This window comes from Vipera ursinii, assembly GCF_947247035.1.
Source record: "Vipera ursinii genome assembly, chromosome: 15".
Taxonomy (NCBI): Eukaryota; Metazoa; Chordata; class Lepidosauria; order Squamata; family Viperidae; genus Vipera; species Vipera ursinii.
The window spans coordinates 487,775-511,447 of NC_139528.1; the positions used below are offsets into that span (position 1 = coordinate 487,775).

The window sequence follows — 23,673 nt, forward strand, 5'->3', positions numbered from 1 at the left end:
GCAGCCCGCAGATCTCCAGGGCGCCGAGGGTTTAAGACAGTCGCTGCTCCACCCTCTGGACAGGGACAAGGACCCCTTGATCCAGAGGCCACCTGGGGGAGACGGAGGAATGGCTGGTTGTTACTTTCCAGGGCCCAAAGGGAAGAGAGTCGGATCCTTGCCGGGGCTCCGTTCCCGATTTGCCTGCTCTGGATAGGGGAGCGCAGCCGACCGAGAACTGTGCGGATCGCGCAAGGCAGCCCCCTGCCCCCCCCTTGGCTCCTCTCGGGAATGCGCGGGGGGAGACCGATCCACGTGGAGGGGGAGCCGAGGGAGGGGGAGGGTCTCCCTCCTCTCGCTCTGCTCCCCCCACCGCGCCTGATGGGCGGGGCCGCGCTTCGAGGGGCGGGGCAGGGGAAGCCAGAGGAGGAGCAGCCGGGGGGGGAGCGTGGAGAGGCCTGAAAGGAGGCGGGGGGAGCCAGGCCGAGGCTGTCGGGAGGGAAGCGCAGCAGCGCGCCCAGCCCGGGAGAAGTCCGGCTCCGGCGGGAAGGACTTTCGCCCCTGCGGGCACCTGAGATGGCAGGTACGGGGCTCGGGCGCGGGAGGGGGCTTCCTCTCCCGCTTCTCTCGGTACGCCGCTCGCTTCGCCTTTGGACGGCTCAACCGACCGGCGGCAGCTCTCCGAGGAGTGCCCGTGGGGTCTCCTTGCGCTGCCCGCGGTCCTCTCTCTGCGCCGCGGGAGACCCGCCTCGGGTCCGGGTGTCCCCTTCTGCCCTCCCCGCCCGGCCTCTTCAGCTGCCCCCCCCCCCAGCTTCTCCCAAGCTGGGTGAGGCTGAGTACAGCCCCCCGGCAGGCTCAGTCCGGCGGCGGGCAAACCCAGAGACGAGCCGACGCGGGTCGTCTGAACCCCGCCGGATCCGAGTTTTCTGGAATTCTTTATAAATCCTTTTCCCTTGTCTCTCCAGACGGATGATCAGCCTGTCTCCTGCTGGTCGCCACCCGCAACGAGGCTGCGGAGCGCAAGAGAATTAGAAGAACAGGTGAGCGAGATTTGACCAGCTCCTTTCAGGCGCTTAAGACTGCCCCCCCCCCGGTCGCCCTTACCCTCAGCCCAAAGAGAGGGAAGGAACAGGAAAGCACTCTGTAGATGCTCAGGGGCAGCGCCTCAGGCAGCTGTAATCCAGACTCTGCCCTGCTTAGTTTCATGATCTCTCCTCTTTGCCCTGATGGCGTTTTTAAAAATATCTCAGAAGTTTTTCAGAGCAGAATAATATTAAGCCCCCCCTCACCATTTTGATGCCCGCAGAGAGAACCTTTCGTCCTGCCAGCCCCCCCCCCCCCCCCGGCTTCCACCTGGCGCCTCTCTGCCTTCCTGACCTTGTCGGGTCTTGCAAGAAGGAGCAAAAAAACGGGGGCTAAAAAGAAGGGTGGCCTTTGTGGGGCGGGGCGGGGGGGGGGGCTTGAAGGAGTAGGGCAAACATCCTGACGTTCCGCAAGGCCCCCCTCTGGCTCGGGCGGTGGGGGGGGGCGGTTCGCGGAGCCCGTCCTTTGGACGACCATCAATGGGGCATTCTTTCGCCCTGGCTTTGAAGGCGTCTGGCCGCGGACCACCCGTGAGAGGAAGGACTTAGATAATTTCGGGGTTTTTGTTGGGCTGGGGAGCACGAGGCAGGGATTCCCTCCCCCCTCTTCTAAGCCCCGGCTGCCTCCTTGAGGGCCCCTCTCCGCGATGTGTGTGTGTTAAGGTGTGTGTTGCTCTCCTTTTCAGACCTGTAATGTGATAAGAAGGTGTGTGTGTGGGGGAGTTTGGAAAATGTCAACCCTGCTGATTTAATGGAGGGGAGGGCTCTCTTCCTTTCTCCAGCCTTCAAAAGGGTTTTATTATTCCTCTCCCACCCTCCAAAAACCAGGAGTGTCAAAGTGCATTGCATGGTCCTTTTCAGGTAGACTGCCTCTGACAAGAGAGCTTTGCTGTTCTCTTTCACTGGAAAAGATTTGCTTGTGCCGAATGGGGGTAGGAGGGATAAAGCCCTAACGTGAACTCCAACTCTCTTCTCGCCTTTAAAGCGCTTTAAGAGTGCTAAGAAGTCCTGGAGGGAAGAACTGGGTGAAAAGCTAAAAGTTTCTGGCTTCAGAAGGTTTATCTGTGGAAAGCAGGGGGTGAGGTCCTTCTTCTTTTCAGCCCCATATTTTGGGGAGGGAAGTGTCTTTTCTTCCTGGCTTCCTCTGTGGCATCACCTTGATTACCTTCTTGAGCAGGGGGTTGGACTAGAAGACCTCCAAGGTCCCTTCCAGTTTTCTTACACTGTTACTGTTGCCTTCTCCCCAAAGATCCCCCCATGTTTAAAGTCCTGGGAAGAATCCTCCTGTTTATCAGTGCCATTTTAGGGTTGGGGGGATTTTCTCCCAGCCTGAAGCTATTTTAACCTCTGCTACTTTTGAGTTCCTGTTTTTTTTTGTTTTGTTCACTTCTGTTGTGGAGATCCGTGCAAGGACTCGCCCGCAGCGCAGCCATGGTAAATGCACAAATAGCCAAAAACAACAGTAGCTGTGCGAAAAAAGTTTTTCCATTAAACTAAGGAAGTTCCACTTGGTGTCCAAAATAACTTTGACCACATTACAAAGTTGACCCTTGAATCAAAATTCCTTGTTTTACAGAAGGTGTCAACCCTAACCCTCCCTCCCTCCTAGGTGTGCATATATTAAGAGTTAGGTAGCTCTCTGATGTTACAACCTGCACCAGCTTTGCCAATCGGGCATCCTAAAAATGCCTGAGACTTCAGCTCCCATCATGCCCAGCCAATGTAGTTTTTATTTGCTGGGATTTCCAGGTTATTCTTTGGTTGAAGCTGGTCAGATGGGAAAATGTTAGGCTCCTCTGACAGCCAGAGAAATTCAGGAACTCCTCCAATTCCCTATTAATCAATATCACTGCTTGGGGCTTTGCTTGGGGGGGGGAGCATAATTCGTAAGTGTGTGAGGAAGGGGTGTTAATATATGGACTTGCCACAATCCCAGAGTTCCTGCACCAGGGAGTTCGTTTTTCCCGCAGGATGGTGAGAGCTGGGGGCCAGAAGCGGAACGGAGGATCCCTAGAACCGATAAAGTTTTCTTTCCCTTCCCTAAATGCGACCACAGGTGCTTGGGAAGAACCCTTTGGGAGCCCAGACTGGAAGGGGCCGGTTTGAAATGGGGGGGGGACAAACTTGCTATCCTTCACCTGCCTCCCCTCCAAAAGGAGACAGGGAGGAAGCTCCTGTGGGGTCACCTAGAGGCCCGTCCGAGTCTCCCCCGCCACCAGGCCAAGGGCTGCTGCCATTCCCACGCTTGTCTCTGGGCTGAAATACTGCAGCTGCAGGCCGGCTCACCAAACAGCAGCGATTCTGACCCAAATTTTATTGCTGTATTTATGCGGGACAATCAATTACTCATCTTTTGGCTATCTTTTCTAGCGTTGTTTTGATCCCCATGTGCGCCAGGAAAAAAAGCTCCCATCCTTTCTCCTCCTGCAGCTGTTAGAGTAGGTTTTGCATCTGGGTTGCCCCCCCCACACACACTTTGCAGGGGGCGGGGGCTTCCCTGCAGAGAGGCTGAGGCATCTCCCTTGCTGGAGGGGGGGGGTGCAGGGTGTCTTCGCTGGGCCCTCCCCATTCCATTTTGCTCTGGGGAGACACGAGGCGCCTTGCTCCCAGGTTGCTTCACTACTGAGCAATGTGCCGAGGGGGGGCTCCTCCCATCAGCCCCAGGATGGGAAACATGGAAGCCCGCCCCATCCAGAGGACTTTGGGGGTGAATGGGCTCTGGGTCTGCTGGGGGGAGGGGAGGGGCCAGGCGGCAGCTGTTTGTCTCTAGTGCAAATGGGGGCAATGAAGAAAATGAAATTCTTTTCTGTGGGAGGTGGAGGAGTCCGGTGTGAAAATGGACCAGTGTCTTCCTTTCCTTCGGCCAGCCTGTTCCTTCTTCTGCAAAGGGGCTGGTCTCCGGGGGTTAAAGCCCCCCCATCTCTCTGGGGAGCTTCCCAGGGCTCTGAGGTCCAGCCGGTGGGGGTGGGAGGGCTCAGGGCGGCCCCCAGTGGGAATCTGAGGAGCTGAGGAATCTCCCAGGATTGTCCAGGCAACGATTTTAAAGCCCATCTTCCCCTTGGCAACTTTCTGATGCGCTGGGCTGCCATCTTGGGGATGGTGCTGGGGATGATGGGAGCGGTCATCCCAGGGAGCTGGAAGGCGGGGGTAACCTTGTGGGCTTGCCAGAGGATGGGATGAAGCCAGGGGGTGCTCAGCTGGGCTGGGCCTCCCCTCTTGCCAGCCGCCCGAGCAGAGGTTCCCCCTCCTTCAAAGGGGGGGATGGACCACAGTCCCCCCCCAGAGGGGAGGGTCACATTCCTGGAGGTGGCCCCGCCTTCCCCTCCTCTCCCCAATGACAGGCGGTGGGCTTTCCTCGAGGTCAGCTGAGCCGGCCCCTTCTCCCAGGGAGTGCTGATGTCCTGCCAGCTCTCGGCCGGCCTCGCAGGGCTTCCCTGGACAAGCGAGAAGCACGACCCATGGCCGGCGGCCGGCCAGAGCCGATGCAGCGAGGAGGGATGCAGAGCGAGCCGCCTGGCCTTCCAAATCCCTCGGATCGCAGCTGCAGAGGCCGGGCCAGGTTAAGCCTGTGGGGCTGGGGCTCTTTTCCAGTCCTGCGGGGGCTGTCCTGGGGGTCAGCAAGACCCCCCTTCTTCCCACTGGACAAAGCCGGAGAAGTTGCAAACAGCCTTGCTGGAAAATGGCCGGGAACCTCCAAAAATTCTGGTTCCTCTGAAATTTTGGGGTGGGGAAAATTTTCTAATGCTCAACACTCAGGTGTTTACATGTAGCCTACAACCCCCCCCCTTAACTACATACAAGGTTTCCGTGTCATGCGTTCCAAAGCTTCGGGGCTTTGCTGAAACCTCTGCTGTGTGTGTGTGTGTGTGTGTGTGTGTGTTCTTTCTCTTCCTTCCTTGTGCAAAGAAGCTGTAAAACTGGAGGGGCACAGTTTTAAAAGGGGGGGTGGGCGGGAGTGCAGAGCAGAGAGTGGGTGGGGGCCAGATGTCCCACCTGCAATGCAACCCCCAAATCTGCAGATTATCTTTTTCCTGTTGCAATGTCAGCCTCTCTCTTGTCCAAGCCAAACGGGGAAGGGGCTGTGGGGGGGAGGAGGAGGAGGAAGAGGAGTGGGAGAGAAGAGAGGGAGGGAGAGGAGGAGGAACGCTGCCCCACTTCTGGTGATCACGAACCCACAACTGGAATCTGTATTTTGTTTTTCCCACTTGGGGATCACTGCTGAGGCTCAGGCTGTGTTTGATCCTTGGCCCCAGGAAGGCCCCTCCCCAAATCCTGGAAAGCTACAGCTGGATCCAGCAACTGCTGAACTTGGCGAAAGGTCACAAATGGACTTCCAGAAACTTTCCAGGATGCTGGAGTTGGCCTCCTGCAGGCCTCCCCGGCCTTTGTCCGGCGTTGGGTGGACAGTCCAGGAGAGGCTCCGTCCTTCCTTCCCCACCGGTTACGGGGCACAAGCAGGGCTGCATTCACACGGATTATCCAGGCCGGCACATTCCAGTGGCCAAAGCCGGATTCCTCAGAGGATCCTGTCCGATCTCTGCCCGCCTGTCCTGTTGCCAGGAGTAAATGGCTGACTTGCAAGCCATGTGGACTAGAATTTTGTTTTTCCTTCTCCCAAGTGCACTAAAAGTGTGTTTTCCTTTCTTTTATGGTCTTCAGACTAGCCAGCCCTCCCGGCCCCTTCCCAAGGCTTTCGCAGCACAGCCAGCCAGCAGCTGATCCCCTGCAAAACCAAGTTTGTTGTAACTTGATTTCACGCAGTCACATTCTTCTCCCATCTTGTTACTCCACTTAGTTTGATGAGTTTCTGAAAGAGACTTTCGGGATAAATCAGCCTTCCTGCCTTGGCAAACTTACATCGGGCTCCTTTCACAATTATTTCACTGTTTTCTCCTGTGTTCTGGTGGAGTTTTTGGAGACTTTAAGCGAGGAGCTTTGCAGATGGCTGAGCTGCTATTTTTACTCATTTAGCATACTGCATCTGCAGTGGTCATGCAATCACTAATGTTCAAATATAAATTCAAATTCATCAGCAACATATATGTATGTGTACAATATACGATATAAAATATTAACAGAATAACAGTCAGAAGGGACCCTCAGAGGTCTTCCAGTCCAACCCTCTGCTCAAGCAAGAAACCCTATCCTATTTCAGAGAAATGGTCGTCCAGTTTCTTTCTGGAAAACCTTCAGTGTTTGAGCACCCACAACTTCTGAAGCCGGGCCCTTCCACTGGTTTATTGTTCTTGCCGTCCTGAAAATTAAAGATAAAACTATCATAAAGTCACCATTATATGGCGCCATAAGGGTTGCAACGGGATAGAGGTTTACTTGTTCAACAGGGGCCGTTGGGAATGAACTGCAAGTGTTTAAACCCGTGTTTCTCAACCTTGGCAGGGTTAAGATGGGTGGGCTTCAACTCCCAGAATCCCCCAGCCAGCAACGCCTCCTCTTATTTCATTGCATTATTCCTCAGCCCTCGGGGCCAGCTGGGGAATTCTGGGAGTTGACGTCCACCCATCTTAACCCTGCCAAGGTTGACAAACACGGGTTTAAGGGAGGGAAGGCTATCCGGAACGTTCAGGAAGATTCCTCTGCCTGGCTCGGAGGCAGATTTGAATCCTGACGGTCTGCCCTTGGCAGCTTTGAGGAATGCTCGGAGGGGCTGGAGAAAACGCTGGCATCTCCCGCCTGGCCTCGCGGTGACTTTCTCCGGGACGTGCTCAGCTTTCCCTCCGTCTTCCAAGACCTTCCGTGACTGCTCGGCTTCTCAAGGTTGGCCAAGGCCGGCTCGGCGGAGGCTCCAACGGGCGGGGAGCCTCCGCAGGTCAGGCGTCCTCCCGGGCCGCACCTCGGCCTGGAGACGCGCCCGGGCCGGAGAGCGGAGGGAGGGCGGCGCTGGTTCAGGCGAGGCGGCTTGGCTCGCTGGCCGGGCCGGAGAGGGAATGGCGCCGGCCGAGAGCGCAACCTTGGCGGCCGCCGTTTCCTTTGGTCCCCGGCTGCTTTCCCAGCGAGCGCGTCCTTTTCTCTCGGCCTTTCCAAAACGCCCGCCAGGCGGAGGGCGGCTCAGTCGCTTTTATCAGCCCCCCGCCTCCCCCTCCGGCTGACGATGAAGTAAGAGGAGGGGAATGTGCGCGTTACTGTAATTGTCGGAGCCAAGACGGCAGGGAGGGAGCAGCTCCGTCGACCCGAAAACTCCAGGGCGGCAGTTGTGTTTGCACCCCGCTGGCTGTTTGCTTTGACTTTTAGCAGCAAAGAGAAGCCCCCCCGCCCTGCTCCCCGCTCCTTCCCGGCGTCGGCTGCCCTGGCGAGGCGCTCTGCGCGTTCTCAGAAGCTGTCCTCTCCCTTTGCGGTCGCTACCGCTTCGCCAGGAATCCCAACCGCAGCAGCAGGCGGAATCTGAGATGTGTTGTGGCTTGTAACAGCAAACACATGTGGATGCAAAAAGCTGGTCAGACCGTTGGCCAGGTGGGTCGCCGGGTTGGAGAGGCGGAAGGAGCCTTTGCTTCCTGCTTTGGTCCGGGGGTCAGCGGGTCGCGCTCTGCCCTGAATCGTGGGGTTCCCCCCTAGACTCCCTGCCCCAGCTGTTCCCAGATGCTCAGGAGCCTTCCCGATCTGTGAGATCCCCTGCCTGGGTGGTCCATGGGCTGCCTTGCGAGAGCCAATCCTGACAACAGAAAAAGGCCCATCTGGGCATTTCTTTAGCTGAGCAGACAGAGCAAACTTGGTCCTGCGAATGCAGGCTGCCTGCCTCTTGAAGACCGGCAAAGATGGGGCACCAGGGAAACTGCAGAGAAGGGACTGGGGCTGAGGGTCATCTAGGGACCCCCTCGCAGCCCCCTTTCCCACACACCTCCAAGCAAGGGTGTTCTTTGGAAGGCCACCTCCCACTCTGGACTGGACCTATGTAGAAAGATAAACCAGGAGTGTGCCTGGTATAAGAAATTAAAAGATGCTTGCTCCTGGGGAGGAAAGCCATGGCAAATCTAGACAGCACACTAAAAAGCAGAGGTGTCACCCTGTCAGCAAAAGTGCGTATAGTCAAGGCTGTGGTCTTCCCAGTTGCAATGTATGGCAGTGAAAGTTGGACCACAAGAAAGGCCGAGCGCCAAAGAATTGAAGCCTTTGAACTATGATGCTGGAGAAGACTCCTGGGAGTCCCTTGGACTGCAAGGCGATCAAACCGGTCAGTCCTAGAGGAGATCCACCCTGACTGCCCTTTAGAAGGCCAGATCCTGAGGTTGAAACTCAAATCCTTTGGCCACCTAAGGAGAAGGAAGGACTCACTGGAGAAGAGCCTCATGCTGGGAAAGGTTGAGGGCAAGAGAAGAAGGGGACGATGGAGAAGGAGGTGGCTGGATGGAGTCCCTGAAGCAGGAGGCGTGAGCTTAAATGGACTCCAGAAGTTGGTAGAGGACAGGAAGGCCTGGAGGAACGTGGTCCGTGGAGTCGCGATGGGTTGGACACAACTTCGCAGCTAACAACAACAACAACATGCCTGGTATATTTGGCCTGGACATCCGATCGTGGGCAATGTAAGAAAACTCTGCATGGTTCCCAGCGGGACAAAAATACCACTGGACAGATTAGGAAGCGGCCTGGACAAACGAAGGCCTGGGAGACCCAGTTTGGCAGCCATGGCAACGCTGGCGAGGTCTCCGGACTGCTCCCTTCGGCTACGGCCATTGCAGACCCGCGTTATATTTTATGGCTGGGGTGGGGAGGAAAAAAAAAGGAAGAGAGTGGAGAATTGAAACAAAAACTAGAAACTGGTTGATTTGTGGCACTGATTTTTTTTTTAAAAAAAGGGTGGAAAGAAACTTCACCCTCCTGCATTTGAAGGATCCCTCGGTGCCCGTTTATACAAGGCCATCCATGAACCTGGCTTGTTCAAACAAATTATGGCAGATTTAATTCCCCGGCCTGAGTGGTAGGCAGTCTCAAAGTTAGCACAAAGGGCTGCCGGAGGTGGGCAGGGGATTATGGGTCTCAAGGGAAAGAGTTTCTGGAGAGGAACAGCAACTATCTCCAGGAGGGCATTCTAGGGAGGGGGGGTGTTTCACGTGCAGGAGGGGCCCAGATTGGGGTCTCGGGTTTGCCATGCAGAGGGTGCCCCCAGGCCATTCTGCGTTTTCTTGCGTGTCTTTGAGAAGTTTCTTAATTTCCTCTCTGGTTCCTCCCCTCTCCGGCCCTGGGTGAGTCACGATTCTCCCTTTCGGAAGGTCAGCGCAAGGTTGAAAGTTGAAGAAAAGTTCAAAAGCTTTAAGAGAAAGACACCCCCCCAATCCACTGGCCAAATTGACACCCCACACCCCCAGCCCTCCTTCCCTTTTGCAGATTTTGCAGAATCTGTAAGTCAATATTTAAAGCATTTTACACGTTCCGGATATTGACTTTAGCTCTCTGACTCCTTTTTACTCCTTCAACTTTATTGCACTTTTAGGGGATTGAAAGGTTCCTGAAAAGGGGGGGTTCCCCTCCCCACCCCTAAAAGGGATGGGCAGGCAGAGCAAACCTTAGTGGAACAAGGCAGCCTCTCCCTTTCCACGCTGAGACACATCCGGAGAGGCGATGGGAGCAGCGGGCCAAAGCCGGATTGGGAGGTAAGGCTGGGGAGATTATTTGGGGTGCCCAAGGTGGGTTTGGGGGAGTCTGTGCGGCTCTCAAAACTGTTGAGCCTCTTATTCTTCACATGTAAACTGCCATGATGAGGACTAGAAGCTTGCTTTGTAGCCCTTTATTTTCCCTATTTGAGAGATTTTGCATCTCGGGGGATATTAAGGGGGATGAAAGCATAAATTGGCTTGGATGGATGCACTAAAAGATGGTCAGGGTCATTGCACAACTTTGCCATTACCCCAAACTGAGAGGCAGCTTGGGTTTTCTGAATTTTCTCTGCCTGGAAAGTTCGGAATCGCTCCCCCATCCCCCCCTGGGAAGGAAGGCGAAGGAAAGGAAGGGAGGGGTCTGCAGAAATATTCTGCTGTCAGTTTATTGGTCTTGGGATGACCTGCCCCGTTTGGTGGCCATTTTGACACCCCAGTGGCACATTCTGCAGCAGATTTTGTTGGCCTTGACACAAGCCAGGTGGATGCTTTGTTTGTGTGCACACGGGTGGTGCTTGCCGGGCTTTGAACAAACACACACTCACTTGTCCAAACCCTCAAAATCAGGGGTCTCCAAACCTGGCCCCTTTAAGCCTGGTGAACCCAGCCAGCCTTGAAGTTGCCGCCTTCGGAGTCCCCTCCCTGATCAGGATGAACGGAAACCCAGAGGGGGGCCAGAGGGAGCCGGTTTTCGCGAAGCACATGCTGGGAAAAAGGAGCCTCGGCAGAGATATTCCCATCATGCCTTGCTCCGGGAGCATCCCGCAGACCAAGGGAGGCAGCCGTGGTGCGTACAGTTTGGCCACGAGCTTCTTAGCCCTTCAGCGCTTCCTTTTTCTTTTTTTTCAAAATGCAAAGTTGCCTCCAGCCGCGGCAGCCTTGATGAACGCAGTCCTGGCCCTGTTTTTCTTTCTAGGTTTTGCTTGGCCGGCTTCTCGCTGACGTTTTCCCTGGTGGCGCTGAGCCTGGCCTCTGAGAAGGTGAGTCACTGTTGGCCAAGAGGCTTACTCACCCGCTGGCGGAGAAGCCAGGAGGGACCTTGGGTGTTGCGTTTTCCCAGGGAGGAAGCACCGCCTGCCACCTGCGGGCCAGGCGAGGGGCGGCCAGGGGCTCCTGAGGACCATCGACAGCCTTGATTTCCTATGTTGAAACTCCTTCGTAAAGGAGGACGTCTGTTTCTCGCCCTGAAATGCTGGAACCTCTGCTCGTTCCTATGTCTAACACTATCCTTGAGGACTGGAAACTTAAAGAAATCAAGTTTGCGGTCGATAACTTAAAAGTCCGACCCTCTTCGAAGTGCTGTCCGACCTTCGAAGGCTTGCAGTGAAGAAGCGTCCAGGAGGAGGACGCAAAACATGGGACAGGCCTTCCTCGTTTAGCGACCGCAATGCGGACCAGCAACTCCGTTGTTAAGCGGAACAGTCACTAAGCGAAAGCATGACTGTGCTTATGATCGTACTCTGCTTCCCTTTGCTTTACAGACCTGGGAAGGCTGCAAAAGTGAGGACTGACTGGAAACCATCGTAACTGCGAACGGTCGCAAACCGAAGCAGTTGCTAAACGGGGGACTATTTGCATTCTCTCCATAAGAGAGAAAAATAAACATTGGGGTTTTGATTGGCGATGGTTTAGGAAATAAAAGGAGGGGAGTTAGGGTATGGAAAAGGTCTTGAGGTTTATTTAAGAGTTTTCCCCTTCAGCTTCACTTCTCTGCATACCTTTTTATGCCTCATAGTTTATTTGAGTGAGGAGATGACAAACTTTGGCAGCCACCAATGAGTTTGCAATTTGGGCTTTATCCTGTGGATTAACTGCATCTTTTAAAAGGCCAAGAAATATTCTTTCTTTTTTTTTTCTAGGTGCACAGGATATTCTAAATTCTGACTGTGACCCCTCCTCTTGTAAAGAGGTTTTTCTTTAGACACACACCAGTCGTATGGCGCAACTAAACTGTAAATCTCTCTTGCCTGTATACGAGCAAGCCTGATCTTACGCAGTTACACAATTAAACCCAACCAGAATTCATTAGGGGAAGGTGGAACTTCCTGCCTTTTTTTTTTACAGGAAGCAGCTCCTTAAAATCCTCACCTGGAGAAAGTCTCTAGAGCCCTGCATTCCTCCCGCTGCAAAAATCTGACTTTAGATCAGGGGTGTCCATCCCGGGCAAATTTAAGCCCGGTGGACTTCAACCCCTAGAATCCCCCAGCCAGGATGGAAAGAAAGAGAAGGAAGGGAGAGAGAGAGAGAGAGAGAGAGAGAGAGAGAGAGAGAGAGAGAGAGAGAGAGAGAGAGAGAGAGAGAGAAAAGAAAGAAAAAAAGGAAGGAAGGAACAAAAAAAATAAAAGAAGAATTCTCTGGCACCCCCATGAACGAGTGGCACCTTGTGTATTTACTCTCCCTGTCTGGACTGCTTAGCAAAATCGGCTTCATTTTATTAATTTTCCTTTTATGGCTGAAAAATGTGCCCCCTTTTGTTCCTCCCCCCTTCTTGGTGCGCCTCTGACATCACCAGCCCTCCACTGGCTGCTGACCCAAACGCCACCAGCTGGGAACCATCCTGGACACCTCGGCGGGGGAAGGGGGGGAAGGGGAAGGAGAGTGGAAGAGGGACAAGGTAGACGGGCCCCCTTGCCTGGAAGGGAGAGAGGAGAAACGGCTGAAAATGCAGAGAGAATGACTGCAAAGTTTTGATGATCCGATTAAGCCCCTGGGTTTGAAAAGTCTTAGGTTTCTAGCCCTCAAGGCTCAATAAGGGGGACGCTGCGCCTGGTGAAAGGCGGCTTGAGCAGAAAGGCTGCTCTTTAGCAAAAACCTGCAAGGCAAAACCCCACGGATGGAATCCTGTGGCTTTTTTGTGTCCATGATTAAGAAGAAACGTTGGAGCAATGCCACAAAGTGGGAGGGTACGTTGCCCCTAAATCTGGAAGTTCCATTATTGACTTCCAGGTCTCTGGAAGGGCAAATTTCATGTTCTGTAAATGGATACAAAGAGGAGGAAGGAGTAAAGTGGGGAAGTTGCTGACTTGTGCAGTGCTTTTCGCACGGAGGTGTCATGCTGAGCCCGGATTGTCAAATTCTTCTGGATCTGTTTTCCCCACAGGTTGCCCCAAGGACGCCTCGGCAGACTTCCGGGGAAGAGGCGGCGGGAAGCAGGGCGCCCGGCGTTTGGGGCAGCTGGGGGTCGTGGTCCGCTTGCTCGCAGCCCTGCGGCCTGGGGGTCCTGGAACGGACCCGGAGCTGCCAGTCCCCCTACCAGCGGGACCCCTGGGCTGGGAGGGCGGAGGGGGTCCCACGGCCACCAGTCTCGCAGCAGCAGCAGCAGAGGTCCCGCTTCAGGGACCGGCCGCCTCCCCCGTCCGGACACTCGCCGACTCACCCTCTGCGCTCGGACAGGAACTCTTGGTCAGCCTCATCCGTCTACGGGGGAAACCCTCATGGGTCAGTCAACCGCCACGTCCGCCAGGAGGCCGGGGCAGCTGCGGATGGAGCCCCGAGGGACCCCAACCCCTTCTTTGAGGCTACACGATCTTGGGGAAGCCCCCTTGGCCACGAGGGATTCCCCAGCCATCCCCGACCTCAAAGGCCACCTACTGCTGGGGACTCCAGGACCCCTGCCCAGAAAGTAATCCCATTGTACAAGCCAGGCAGGCAGGGGGGCCATGAGGGGGGCTCGGACCAGGAAGAGGACCCTCCCAGTAGCTGGCCTGATGGCGATCCGAGGCCAGACTCCTCCCAGACAGCCTGGAGGTGAGTCTCACGGCCAATGGGGGGGGGGGCGGGTGTCACCTCTTGCCTTCTGCTCCAACACTCTCATCTTGCCCAACCTTGTGCCTTGCAGGTCCCGAGTTCGAGAGACCATCAAGCCTGGCAAATATGGCTATGGCAGGGTGCCCTTTGCTTTGCCCCTCCACAAAGAGCCAGCCGAAGGGGGCGCCCCCCGTTTTAAGCGGCACCATGGAGAGAAGACCGGGGAACCCCCACCCTCCTCCGCCCCCTTGCCTCGCCTTCCTGCAGCCGTAAAGGAGCAGCCCAAATGGGCCCCGCCCGCTGGCAAAAAGCCTTGGACTCGGGGCAGGACTCGGGCTGGACCGGAAGGAATGGAGGGCCAGGCAGGAGCCGCCTTCTCCCAGGACCCGCCCACAGCCATGGGGCTGAAGAGGGGGCATTTTGGGGAAGGGGACTCGGAAGCCCCAAGCAGCCCTCCCCAGCAGGGTCTCCCCTCTGTCCCTGCAGAGGAGGAGCCCCGAGGCAGCGTCCCAGGAGGGGGGGCAGGACCGCAAGAAGGCTTTGCCTCCGTCTCTCGTGCTGGTGGGAGCAGCCTGGCAGAGGAGGGGGCTTTGGCTCCTGCTCGGGGCTCCTCTTCCCAAAGACCCCCTCCCCCTGGCAGCCCCCCACCACATGCTCAGGAGGACCTGCGCCGAGCCCCCCAAGTCCCAAAGAGCCCCATCTCTGCTTCCCAAGACAAAGGGCCCGGAAGGGGGCCGAACCCACGGGCCACACCGGGGCGTCCTCCCCGACAGCTCCCCAGGCTCAGCCTGGACCCCCACCTGCCCCCCGGCCGGGCCCGTTCTCGGAACCAGAGGCAGCACCAGCCACGGGGGGGCGGCCGTGGCCCCCGACCATCACAACACCTCTTTGTGGACCAGCCTGGGCTTCGTGGCCCCGCCGAGCCGGACATCTGGCTGCTACACCGGGGTAGCCCTGTTCCCTTGCACCCGGGGGGGCAACGGCCCCAGGTGGAGCCCCCCCAGTGGAACCTCTACGCCCCCGGCACCGAGACCTTCCACTGCCAGGGGGAGAGCAGGCAGTTCAGAGCGTGCAGGCAAGAGGTGAGCCCCAGGTGCCCATGGTGCACAACCAGGTGTCCTCCTGGGTACAGATCTGCAGGTTGGGCCAAGCGATAGTTTCAGGAACAAAATACGGGCAGTCCTCGCCTTACCGCCATCCATTTAGCGACCGCCTGAAGGTGCAATGGCGCTTGCAAGGCGCCGGACCCGTGCCCTTCCCCATTTGGGCGCTTACCAGCTGGCCTGCACTGAGAGCCAGGGGGCCCCTAATTGCCATTTGCAATCTTCCCAGCCAACTTCCCAACAAGCCAAAACAGTGAGGGGAGCGGGATTCGCTTAACGACCGTGGAATTCGCTTAGCGACTCCTGTAGCAAGAAAGATCGTCAAAATGGGGCTTGATTCACTTCACAATTGCCTCGCTTAGCAACAGAAATTCTGGTCCCCCTTGTGGTAAGTCAAGGATACTTGTAAAGTCTACTTGACTTTTCGTTGAAAGGGTGGCCCTGAGGACTAGAAGCATGAGGGTTCGGGGGTTTCTTTCCAACTTCTCCAGGGCTCCAATCAGCCAGCTTTGGAGGGGGGGAAGATTCCTTTGCTTGGTGAACTGTAAATTAAAACGGAAGGAGAAAAGTGTACATTTTTTTAGTGTACACTTTTGTGCAGGCCCTGGGAAGCTGCTCTTCCAGGCTTCTCTTGGCCAGCGTTTTGGTGTTGCAGGAGGGGTGAAAGGTCTCCAGGCCTTTGGAGTGGACAGCTGACCCGTCCTTAACCGAACTTCCCTGCTCCTTTGGGCAATTAACCTCCCGAACAACAACAGGCTTTCCCTGCTTGCACAACAGACCCACAATGCCAAATTCCAAGCGCTGGGGACAGAGAGCCTGGCATTACCTTCACCCGACACACGAAAATCTTTTCTAAATTGGCCGGGTCCCCTCCCCAGCCAGGACCTCCTTACCCCTGAGAGGGCTGTTGGGGTGGGAACCTGGGGGTCCCACTTCAGGGCTGGGGGGGCACGTGCCGCCATGCCCAGAGGGGGAATTGCAGGCTGAGTGTGGCAGGAGAGGCAATGCAGTCGGCTTCCTTCCTCTTCCCCAGCCGTGTCCTCCGGACCGCCCGGACCCCCGAGCTGTCCAGTGCGCTGCCTACAACAGCCAGGAGTTCATGGGCCGCTTCTACCAGTGGGAGCCCTTCACGGACGGTGAGTAGCTTCTCTGCCCTGCCTCTGGCCACCGGGCTGGGGGGTGGAGGCTCAGCCAGAGAAGGGGGTCTTGCCCTCCCCTCCATTGCTGATTCTGGTGGCGGTGAGTTCCACAAGATGCCCTCTGTTCAGGCGCTGCATCCCAGGAGGGGACAGGTATGGCCCAAGATGGTCTTTCTCCATTCCTCCCCCCGGGGGAGGGGCTTCGAGACAGATGCTTACACAGGAGCTTAAGCTTATGCAGGACCCCACCACTCTTGTCCCTTACGGCAGGGGTGGGGAACCATGGTCCTTCTATGACTTCTGGACTTCCAACTCCCAGAACGTTTGGCTGAGGAATTCTGGAAGTCCAGAAGGCGTAAAGGGCGCATAGCCCCCCACCCCTGCCTTATGGGGACCCCCTTCCTTGCCCGGATCCTCAGGGTGGAGAATGATAGCTGTGTGGTGCTGGCGCCCTCTGCTGGCAAGTGCTGGGATTGCCCGTGATTGCAATTCAATATTTTCCAAGAGAGAGAGAGAGAGAGAGAGAGAGAGAGAGAGAGAGAGAGAGAGAGAGAGAGAGAGAGAGAGAGAGAGAGAGAGAGAGAGAGAGGAGAGAGAATGTGCAATTGGCAGAGGATCCTGATTCCCATCTTCCTGGGCGTTTCCTAGTTTGGGGCTCCCAGCGCTGTGAGCTGAACTGCCGCCCTCTGGGCTACCGCTTTTACGTCCGCCACACGGAGAAAGTGCAGGACGGCACCCCCTGCGAGGCCTCGTCCCAGGACATCTGCGTGGCCGGGCAGTGCCTCGTGAGTAGCTCGGCTTCTGGGGGATGGAGAAGGGGTCCCCCTTGCAAGGCAAGGCCAGCCGGGCACTGTTCGGAAGGGCACTCTGGGGAGGGAGATGAAGGATCTCCTTTAGAGACCCTCGGAGGTCTATTTCGGGCCCCACCCCGTTCCTCCTTTCTCGTTGGACCTGCAGAGCCCCGGCTGCGATGGGATCCTGGGTTCGAATCGCACTCTGGACAAGTGTGGGGTGTGCGACGGAGACCACACCACCTGCAAACTGGTGGAGGGCAACTTCAGCGAGACCAGCGTCCCCATCGGCTACCACCGCATCTTGCAGATCCCGGTGGGAGCCACCCAGATCCAGGTCCGGGAAATGGCCCGCAGTCCCAACTATTTGGGTATGTCCAAGTCGTAGGATACTCACCGGTTACACCGAATTATTCCCAGACGTTCACTCCCTGCTCTCTTGAGGCCAGTTGCAGCCCTTCTCTGGGATGGGGGCTCCTGGCATTGCCCGTCCAGCGTGGCCAGAAGGAGTGTCCGGGGTCTCTGGGGCTGGGCATGGGATGACACGAGCCCCCGTCCTCCCCCCAGCCCTTCGTACCCAGAGCGGCAAGTCAATCATCAATGGAAACTGGGCCGTGAACCCTCCGGGGCGCTACGAGGCAGCGGGCACCGTCTTCGTCTACAGTGACCAGGAGGAGGGCGAGCTCCTGACGGCCGACGGACCCACCAGCAAGGCCGTAGAACTGTATGTGAGTAGGGAGGGGCACTCCGGATGGCCTGACCACTGGAGATTTCGGCGTTCGTGTGGCACAAGGACGTCCTGGGTGGAAATGTGGAAGAGAAGCCAGGACGGGGCGAGTAAGTGCCGCTTTCCTTGCCCCCCCTGCAGATGATCTTCCAGCAAGACAACCCTGGGGTGTCCTACCAGTTCTTCCTGGCTCAGCCGGGGGACCCCCAGCGCCCCCCCCGCCGGCCTCAGGAGGAGTTTGGTGAGCAGCTTCTCCCTCTTCAGGTCTGAGTTCAAGTCTGCCCACACCCGGACCTCTCCAGCTCTGCCATTTTTTCAGGAGGTGGTTAGGTGCTGGGACTGAGGCTGAGCTAAATCCTGGCTCCTAAAGTTGGTTTAGTGACTGTTTGTCCCAGAGTCACGTGATCCCCTGTTGCGACCTTCTGAGAAACGTCACTTAACAGCCATGTCACAAACAGCGATCTGCTTAACAGCTGTGGCAAGGAAGGTCGTAAAACGAGACAAAATTCACTTAGTTGTCCTGCTTAGCAACAGAAAGGCTGGCCTCAATTGTGGACGTGACTCAAGGACCACCTGAGCTTCTAACTAAACCTCCTCCCTCTTTCCAGGCGCTTCAGCCGCGGTGGAGCCTCCCGCAGGCCAGGCAGCTCAGCTGCCTTCAGCCCCCAGACGAAGCCCGGTTTCCGCCCAGCTGCCCCCTCCCTCCAGCCCGTGGGGCAGCCGCCACGACGTGCCTCCCCCTCCTGCCTCAGCCAGCCAATCCCGCAGGAGCCTGGAGACTCTGCAGCGCAGCGCCCGGGTCCCACCCCTGCCGCCTCCCCCACCCCCCGTCCGGCACCCCTCCGGACCCGGCCAGGACTTTCACTGGAGGCGCTTCGGCAACACGGAGTGCTCCGCCTCCTGCGGGAAGGGTAAGTCGGGACGGGCGGAGAGGGCGCTGCCCTTTCTGCCAATTCCTAGGCAGGTAGAGTGCTGCTGAGCAAGGAGTTTTACCTTTTGTTCCAAGCTGCTGGGGTGTTTGCCTAAGCCATCTCTGGAGGAGGAGGAGGATTTAAGATTAGCCTGTCCGAAACTCAGGGCAAAAATGGAACCTGCTGTGCTTGTTGCATCAGCCGTGTGGAGAGACAGAGCCCCCCCCAAAAAAGTTTTGCTTTGAGTGCTTTTTGAGGCCCCTGACCAACCCTCCACCCCACTCCCCTCAATATGACGGTTTGCAGCCCTCCTCCTTTCTCCAGGTTTCTGGCAGTCCGTCTTCCGCTGCGTCTCTCGCCTTTCCCAGGAGGAAGTCGGGGAAGAAAAATGCCACCTGCTCCCCAAGCCGATTGCGCAGGACGAGGTCTGCAACACGGAGCCCTGCCCGGCCTTGTAAGCCATCACTCCTTCTCTCTGGGGGCCTTTGAGGAGGGCTCAGCCCGCCCCCCCTTTTGCCTTCTCCCCTGGTTGGGTTCAGCGCCAGAGGGCGAGAGATCCGGGGCGCCGAGGGGCGTCTTCCTCACCCCCCGGTTGGTCCAGTGGCAGGAGGGTCTGTGGCCGAGAGATCTGCCCAGGGTTTTGAATCGGGGACAATTTGAGTAAGGGTCTTTCGAGCACACCGGTGGGATCTCACTTTGCAACCCCCCTGTGAGCGGCTCCCGTAAGGCTGGATCAGCCCCTGGTGGTCTGGAAACTTTTGCCCTTCCCTGCAGAGATTTTATCCTTTTGCACAAAGCTGGAATTCGAGAGCCTCGGGATCTGTTCTCGGGCAGGGGAAGCATTTTGTCCTGAATTGTTTCCCCTGCTGGTTAAAACACGTTGGGCGTCAGGGGCCCAAGGAAACCAGATTATGAAGTTGTTTTCAAAATGTGTAATTGTTCTTATTAGCAAGCTCCCATTTTTGCTCCATGCTCACCACTCCTTGTCTGTTCCAGCTGGGATGCGGGCGAGTGGTCGGCCTGCAGCAGATCCTGCGGGCTGGGAAGCCAGCACCGCCAGGTCCTTTGCCGGCAGATCTACGCCAACCGCACTACCATGGTACACCCCCAGCGCTGCAACCACCTGGAGAAGCCGAGCACCACCCAGGACTGCCAAGTGCACGTCTGCAGCCACTGGGAGATCCAGACCAACTGGAGCTCGGTGAGGCCAAGAGGAGGGTGCTGGGGGGGAGGGGTTGCTGCCCAGCCTCGGCCCTGGGCATTGGCGAGCAAGGAAAAAAATGCATTTATTTTTCAAGGGCAGGATTCTACCCCCGTGGTCGATGTGGCTCTGCCTGCCACCCCAGAGCCACCACAAACCAAACAAGTCTTTGCGTCCCCATTTCTCCCCTCTGCCCCAGTGCAAACTGGACACGATCAGAATCGCTGCGCTCTGCCTTTGGCCGCAAGAAATGCGAGAATGCGCAGAGTTTTGGGGTTGCGCCCCTTAATGCCGTGGCTTTCGGCCTCTCTGCTCCTTTTCTCCCCCCTGCTCCAGTGCTCGGTCCTTTGTGGCACAGGCCACCGGACCCGCCACGTGCGCTGTGTCAGTAACCATGGAGAGCTCTTGAGGGACAGCGACTGTCCGGACAACCGCCGGCCCCAGGCCAGCGAGGCTTGCAACATGGGTCCTTGTGTGCGGAGCTGGTTTTACAGTGACTGGAGCAACACAGTAAGAATAGGTTTGGGGCAGCCCCGATCCCTTTTTCTCCCCAATTTTCAGACCTTTCTGAAGATGGTCAGAACTTTTCTATCCTTCTTCCACACCTTGCCGCAGCTCTCTTTTGTCTTCCCCGCCACTTTACTCCTGCGGCTGCCGGAAAAATTGAAAGATACGCAAGACAAAGGGAGCCCTGAAATTCCTACTCTTCTCTTCCAGTGCTCGGCTGACTGTGGCGCCGGCATCCAGCGCCGTTCGGTCGTCTGTCTCTCCAGCAACGCTGACGGACAGGCGGATGAAGACTGTGCCAGTCCCAAGCCAGCCGACATGAGGGCTTGTGACGGTGGGCCGTGCCAGCGGGTGGCTCGGTGGTACAAAGGCCCCTGGAGCTCGGTAAGGGCTGGCTGAGTTTTCCTGGGCTTTGACCATCCGTCCAGCCTCTCTTGGCCCTCACACTGCCGTCGCAAAAGCCGGAAGTGGCCTCCCTTGCTGCAAATGTTGAGGGCGGGGCTTCTCGCTGCCCCCAGAGACCCCTGCTCTTTTCTCTCCCTGGGTGACCCCTGCCCTCCCTCCCCAGTGCTCGGTCGAGTGCGGCTACGGCACCCAGAGGCGCGACGTCATCTGTGTGGGCAAACAGGGGACGCAGTTCAACGTGACGGAGGCCTCCGAGTGCGCCCACTTGGAGAAGCCGCCTTCTCTCCAGCCGTGTGTCGGGACGGACTGCGAGGCCCGCTGGTTTTCCACCGCCTGGAGCACAGTGAGTGGGGGGCAGACTTTTTTTTGGGGGGGGAATGAAACCTCTTGCACGCCAAGGTACGGAACCCATGTCCAACCCAGACAGGTTTCCCAGCTCAGGAAAAGCTCCATGCAGCCCCAAGGTTTGATTCACGCAGGGACCACTCCGATCCTCAAATAATCCGTGAAGGATGCAGAACCGGGGGGGGGGGGTTGACCCCCAATGTTTTCTTTTGTCCCCGCAGTGCTCCAGATCCTGCATGGGGGGCATCCAAGTGAGAGAAGTCCAGTGTCTGACACAGAACAAGACCTTGAGCACTCTCTGCCCCCTCCACATCAAACCACCCACCAGGCGCCCTTGCAGCAGCCAGCCGTGTCTTCCCTCGCTTGGTAAGCATTTCGCAGCCCCCCCCCAAGGAAAGTGGGGTGAGAAGGAGGGCAGAGGAAAGGGGGCCCGTCTCTGCTGAGATGGGGAGTGCTCTTTATAGCCAGTTTGGTATTTGGGAAAGGGAGAAAGACCCCCACCTCAATATTTCTTGGAATTGTTCTCCTGCCACTGAGGGGGCAGCCTCAAGCCTCTCCCCCACCTCTTTTTCTGCCTTTCCCCTTCAGCAGATGTGACCTGCCAGGACAAGTATCCCAACTGTGCAGTCATTGTGCAAGCTCGGCTGTGTGTCTACTCGTACTACAAAGCTGCTTGTTGCGCCTCCTGTTCACATGCTCTGGAAAGGCGCCACGCGGACCCAAGCCGGTAGCATCGGCAGAGTCGGGCTCAGGGTCTGCCTCCTGCCCCCTGCTCGAATGGGGGAGAGGAAGGAGAGGGGGGCTGGGAAAGGAGCACCACGCCTGGGAAAGTGCTGCCCACCAGCATCTGCATCCCATAAGGAAGCCACAATCTTTTTTTGGGGGGGCATAACCACAATCCCACAGCAGCAGCCATGCACAGCCAAGCTTTTGCACCGGTTCCTCTCCAGCAGTGGTGATGAGTGCAGATCAGTGGGGCACGGACTAGCCCATGGACCCTGGAGTTCTCCCTGGTTGTGGCTTATGGAGCTTCAGAGGATCCGGGGGCTTCAGAACCCCTCTCCAACCCTTCCATCTCCCTGGAAAGGCATGCCGTCTTGTGGCATGGTCCCTCACCCGCAGAGGCACCATGTTGTTGCTACCGGTTTTATCTCCCGGACACACCAAAGTCCTTTTGAACAAAGATTCAGGGGAAAAAGAAAACGGACTGAGGATCTGTCCCAGGAACCGTTTCCTGAACTGTGCAAAATTGAATCTCTGGGAAGAAACATCTGCAGCTCTCCAGATGCAGAAACTCGGGAGGAGGTTCGCCACAGCCTCCCCTTCCCACAGCAGCGTAAAAGGCGAAGAAGAAAGGGGGGGAAGAGGGCGGGTGGGTTTTGAAATGATTCAGGGGGCCTTTTCACGCTGCCTTGAAGGGGGAGGGGAAGTGCCCTGCTTTTTCTTTGCTAAACCAGGGGTCTCCGAACTTGGCCACTTTAAGACTTGTGGACTTCAACTCGCAGAATTCCCCAGCCAGTTGAAGTCCAGAAGTCTTAAAGTGGCCAAGTTCGGAGACCCCCCTCCCCCCCCTCTAAACCAAAAAAGGACATAAACAGTAGTGTTTATCAAAGGAAAAGTCACAAAGAGGGGCTATGTTGTGTTACCTTTGCATGATCCACAATGGATACTCCTCCTTTTATGCCTTTGGAACGGAAGCTGAATGTTTTTCTTTCAACCCGAGTCCAGGGGTTGAAACCCCCTTTTCAGTCCCATGTGCTGCAACGTAAAGATGCAGCAGCTGGGCCGAGAATCTGCCCATCCCAGGCTAAAGGGAGGGGGGAATTTTTGTATCTTCCTGGACCTATAAAGTCACCCCCCATGGCTTTTAAATCTAAGTAGTAAAAGTCCCCACAAAGTGTTCAGATTTTATATATATATATAATATATTTTATATAGAGAGAAATGTCTATGATAAAACTGAATGTATGCCGATTAGTCCATCGTTTTGTCCCCTTCATTTTTCTGTCCAAATCTAATTTATTTTTTATTAAAGATTATTTGATTTTGACCGAGGCTGCTCTTGTCTTCACTTCACCCGCTTTAAGGAATTCGGCTGAATTTGCAGGGAGGAAAAGCGGCTGTTTTCTTGCAACCCGCTGGGTGCCTTTGATAAAACGGGGCATCTCATCTGCTGCAGGGACAATGGAGCTGCCCCAGCCAGGCGCACTCTATCTCGGCTCTCTGCAGCAAGCAACCACCCCCGCCCCCGCGGTGCTCCCCCCCCGACCCAATTCACAGGATCCTCCAAATGCGTGGAAGTGGATGGGGGGGCCGCCCTGCCCGCAACGGCTCTTCCCAGCGCGCAAACTGCGCCCCTTTTTCAGCTGCCTCTCCCAACTTTTTTTGGGGGGGTGGAATTAATTCTGGAAGCATTGCACTTTGAAGCGCATCTTGCACGCGGGCCCGGCGGGGGAGCGTTCCAGGGTTACGTGGGAGCGCCTCCCACCCGAGACGAGACGCGCGTCCCCGCCGAGAAGCAGCGCAGAGCCAGCCTCTTCGCGCGCGCCTGCGCACAAGCGCCGCTCCGGGACCGGGGAGGGGAGAGAGCACCGTCGCGCATGCGCACCGCTCGGCCCTTCGGCTCAGGCACCGCCGCGGCCACCCCTCCTCCGCCTCGTCGCGCGGGGCCTCGCAGGATCCGGGGGGGCGACGAGCGGGACCCCCGCGACTCCCCCCTCCCGACCCCTCCGCCCCCTCCGCCCCGGCCCGCCCCGCCAGGACCCTCAGGCGGCGCAAGGGCAGCCCCGGCCGGGCCCGGCAGAGGCGGCGGCGGCGCGGTGAGTGCGGCGGGGGGCGATGGGCTCTGGAGTCCGCGGCTGGGGGCGGAGGGGCGGGGGAGGGAGGGAGGCGACTTGGTCCCGCGGGGCGGGGGCGGTGCGTGGGGCAGGGGGCGATGGGGGGCGTAGTCCCTCCGGCCCTCCTCTGCCCCCCCGGACCCCGCAAGGCGGGTGGGGGGCATTTGGAGCGGAGACCCCCCCTTCTGCAACCCCCCTCGCCCCCTCCCCTCCCCCGGGCAGAGCTCCGCTGGCTCGGAAGCCTTTGCCCCCCCCCGATCGCCCCCAAGTCTCCCCCTCCCCTCCGGCCCCCC

General features: G+C 57.3%; 2 protein-coding genes across 3 annotated transcripts in view; one reads left to right on the forward strand and one right to left on the reverse strand.

Annotated features, from left to right (window-relative positions):
• Positions 1-23,673, reverse strand: part of ZNF687 (zinc finger protein 687) — a 129,890-nt gene that overhangs the window by 57,209 nt on the left and 49,008 nt on the right. The gene's annotated exons all lie outside the window — the stretch shown is intronic.
• ADAMTSL4 (ADAMTS like 4) lies at positions 451-22,541 on the forward strand. Of its 2 annotated transcripts, XM_083374139.1 has the most exons (19): positions 451-562; positions 945-1,019; positions 9,505-9,664; positions 10,584-10,647; positions 12,768-13,414; positions 13,506-14,496; positions 15,551-15,653; positions 16,305-16,441; positions 16,614-16,818; positions 17,015-17,175; positions 17,316-17,415; positions 17,783-18,085; positions 18,410-18,539; positions 19,082-19,286; positions 19,623-19,796; positions 20,004-20,177; positions 20,362-20,541; positions 20,765-20,909; positions 21,135-22,541. In XM_083374139.1, the coding sequence occupies exons 3-19, from the start codon at positions 9,633-9,635 to the stop codon at positions 21,272-21,274; spliced, it is 3,891 nt and encodes a 1,296-aa protein (XP_083230265.1). In that variant the 5' UTR covers positions 451-562; positions 945-1,019; positions 9,505-9,632; the 3' UTR covers positions 21,275-22,541. The 2 variants fall into 2 exon arrangements, with proteins under 2 accessions (XP_083230265.1, XP_083230266.1); XM_083374140.1 differs by lacking the exon at positions 19,623-19,796.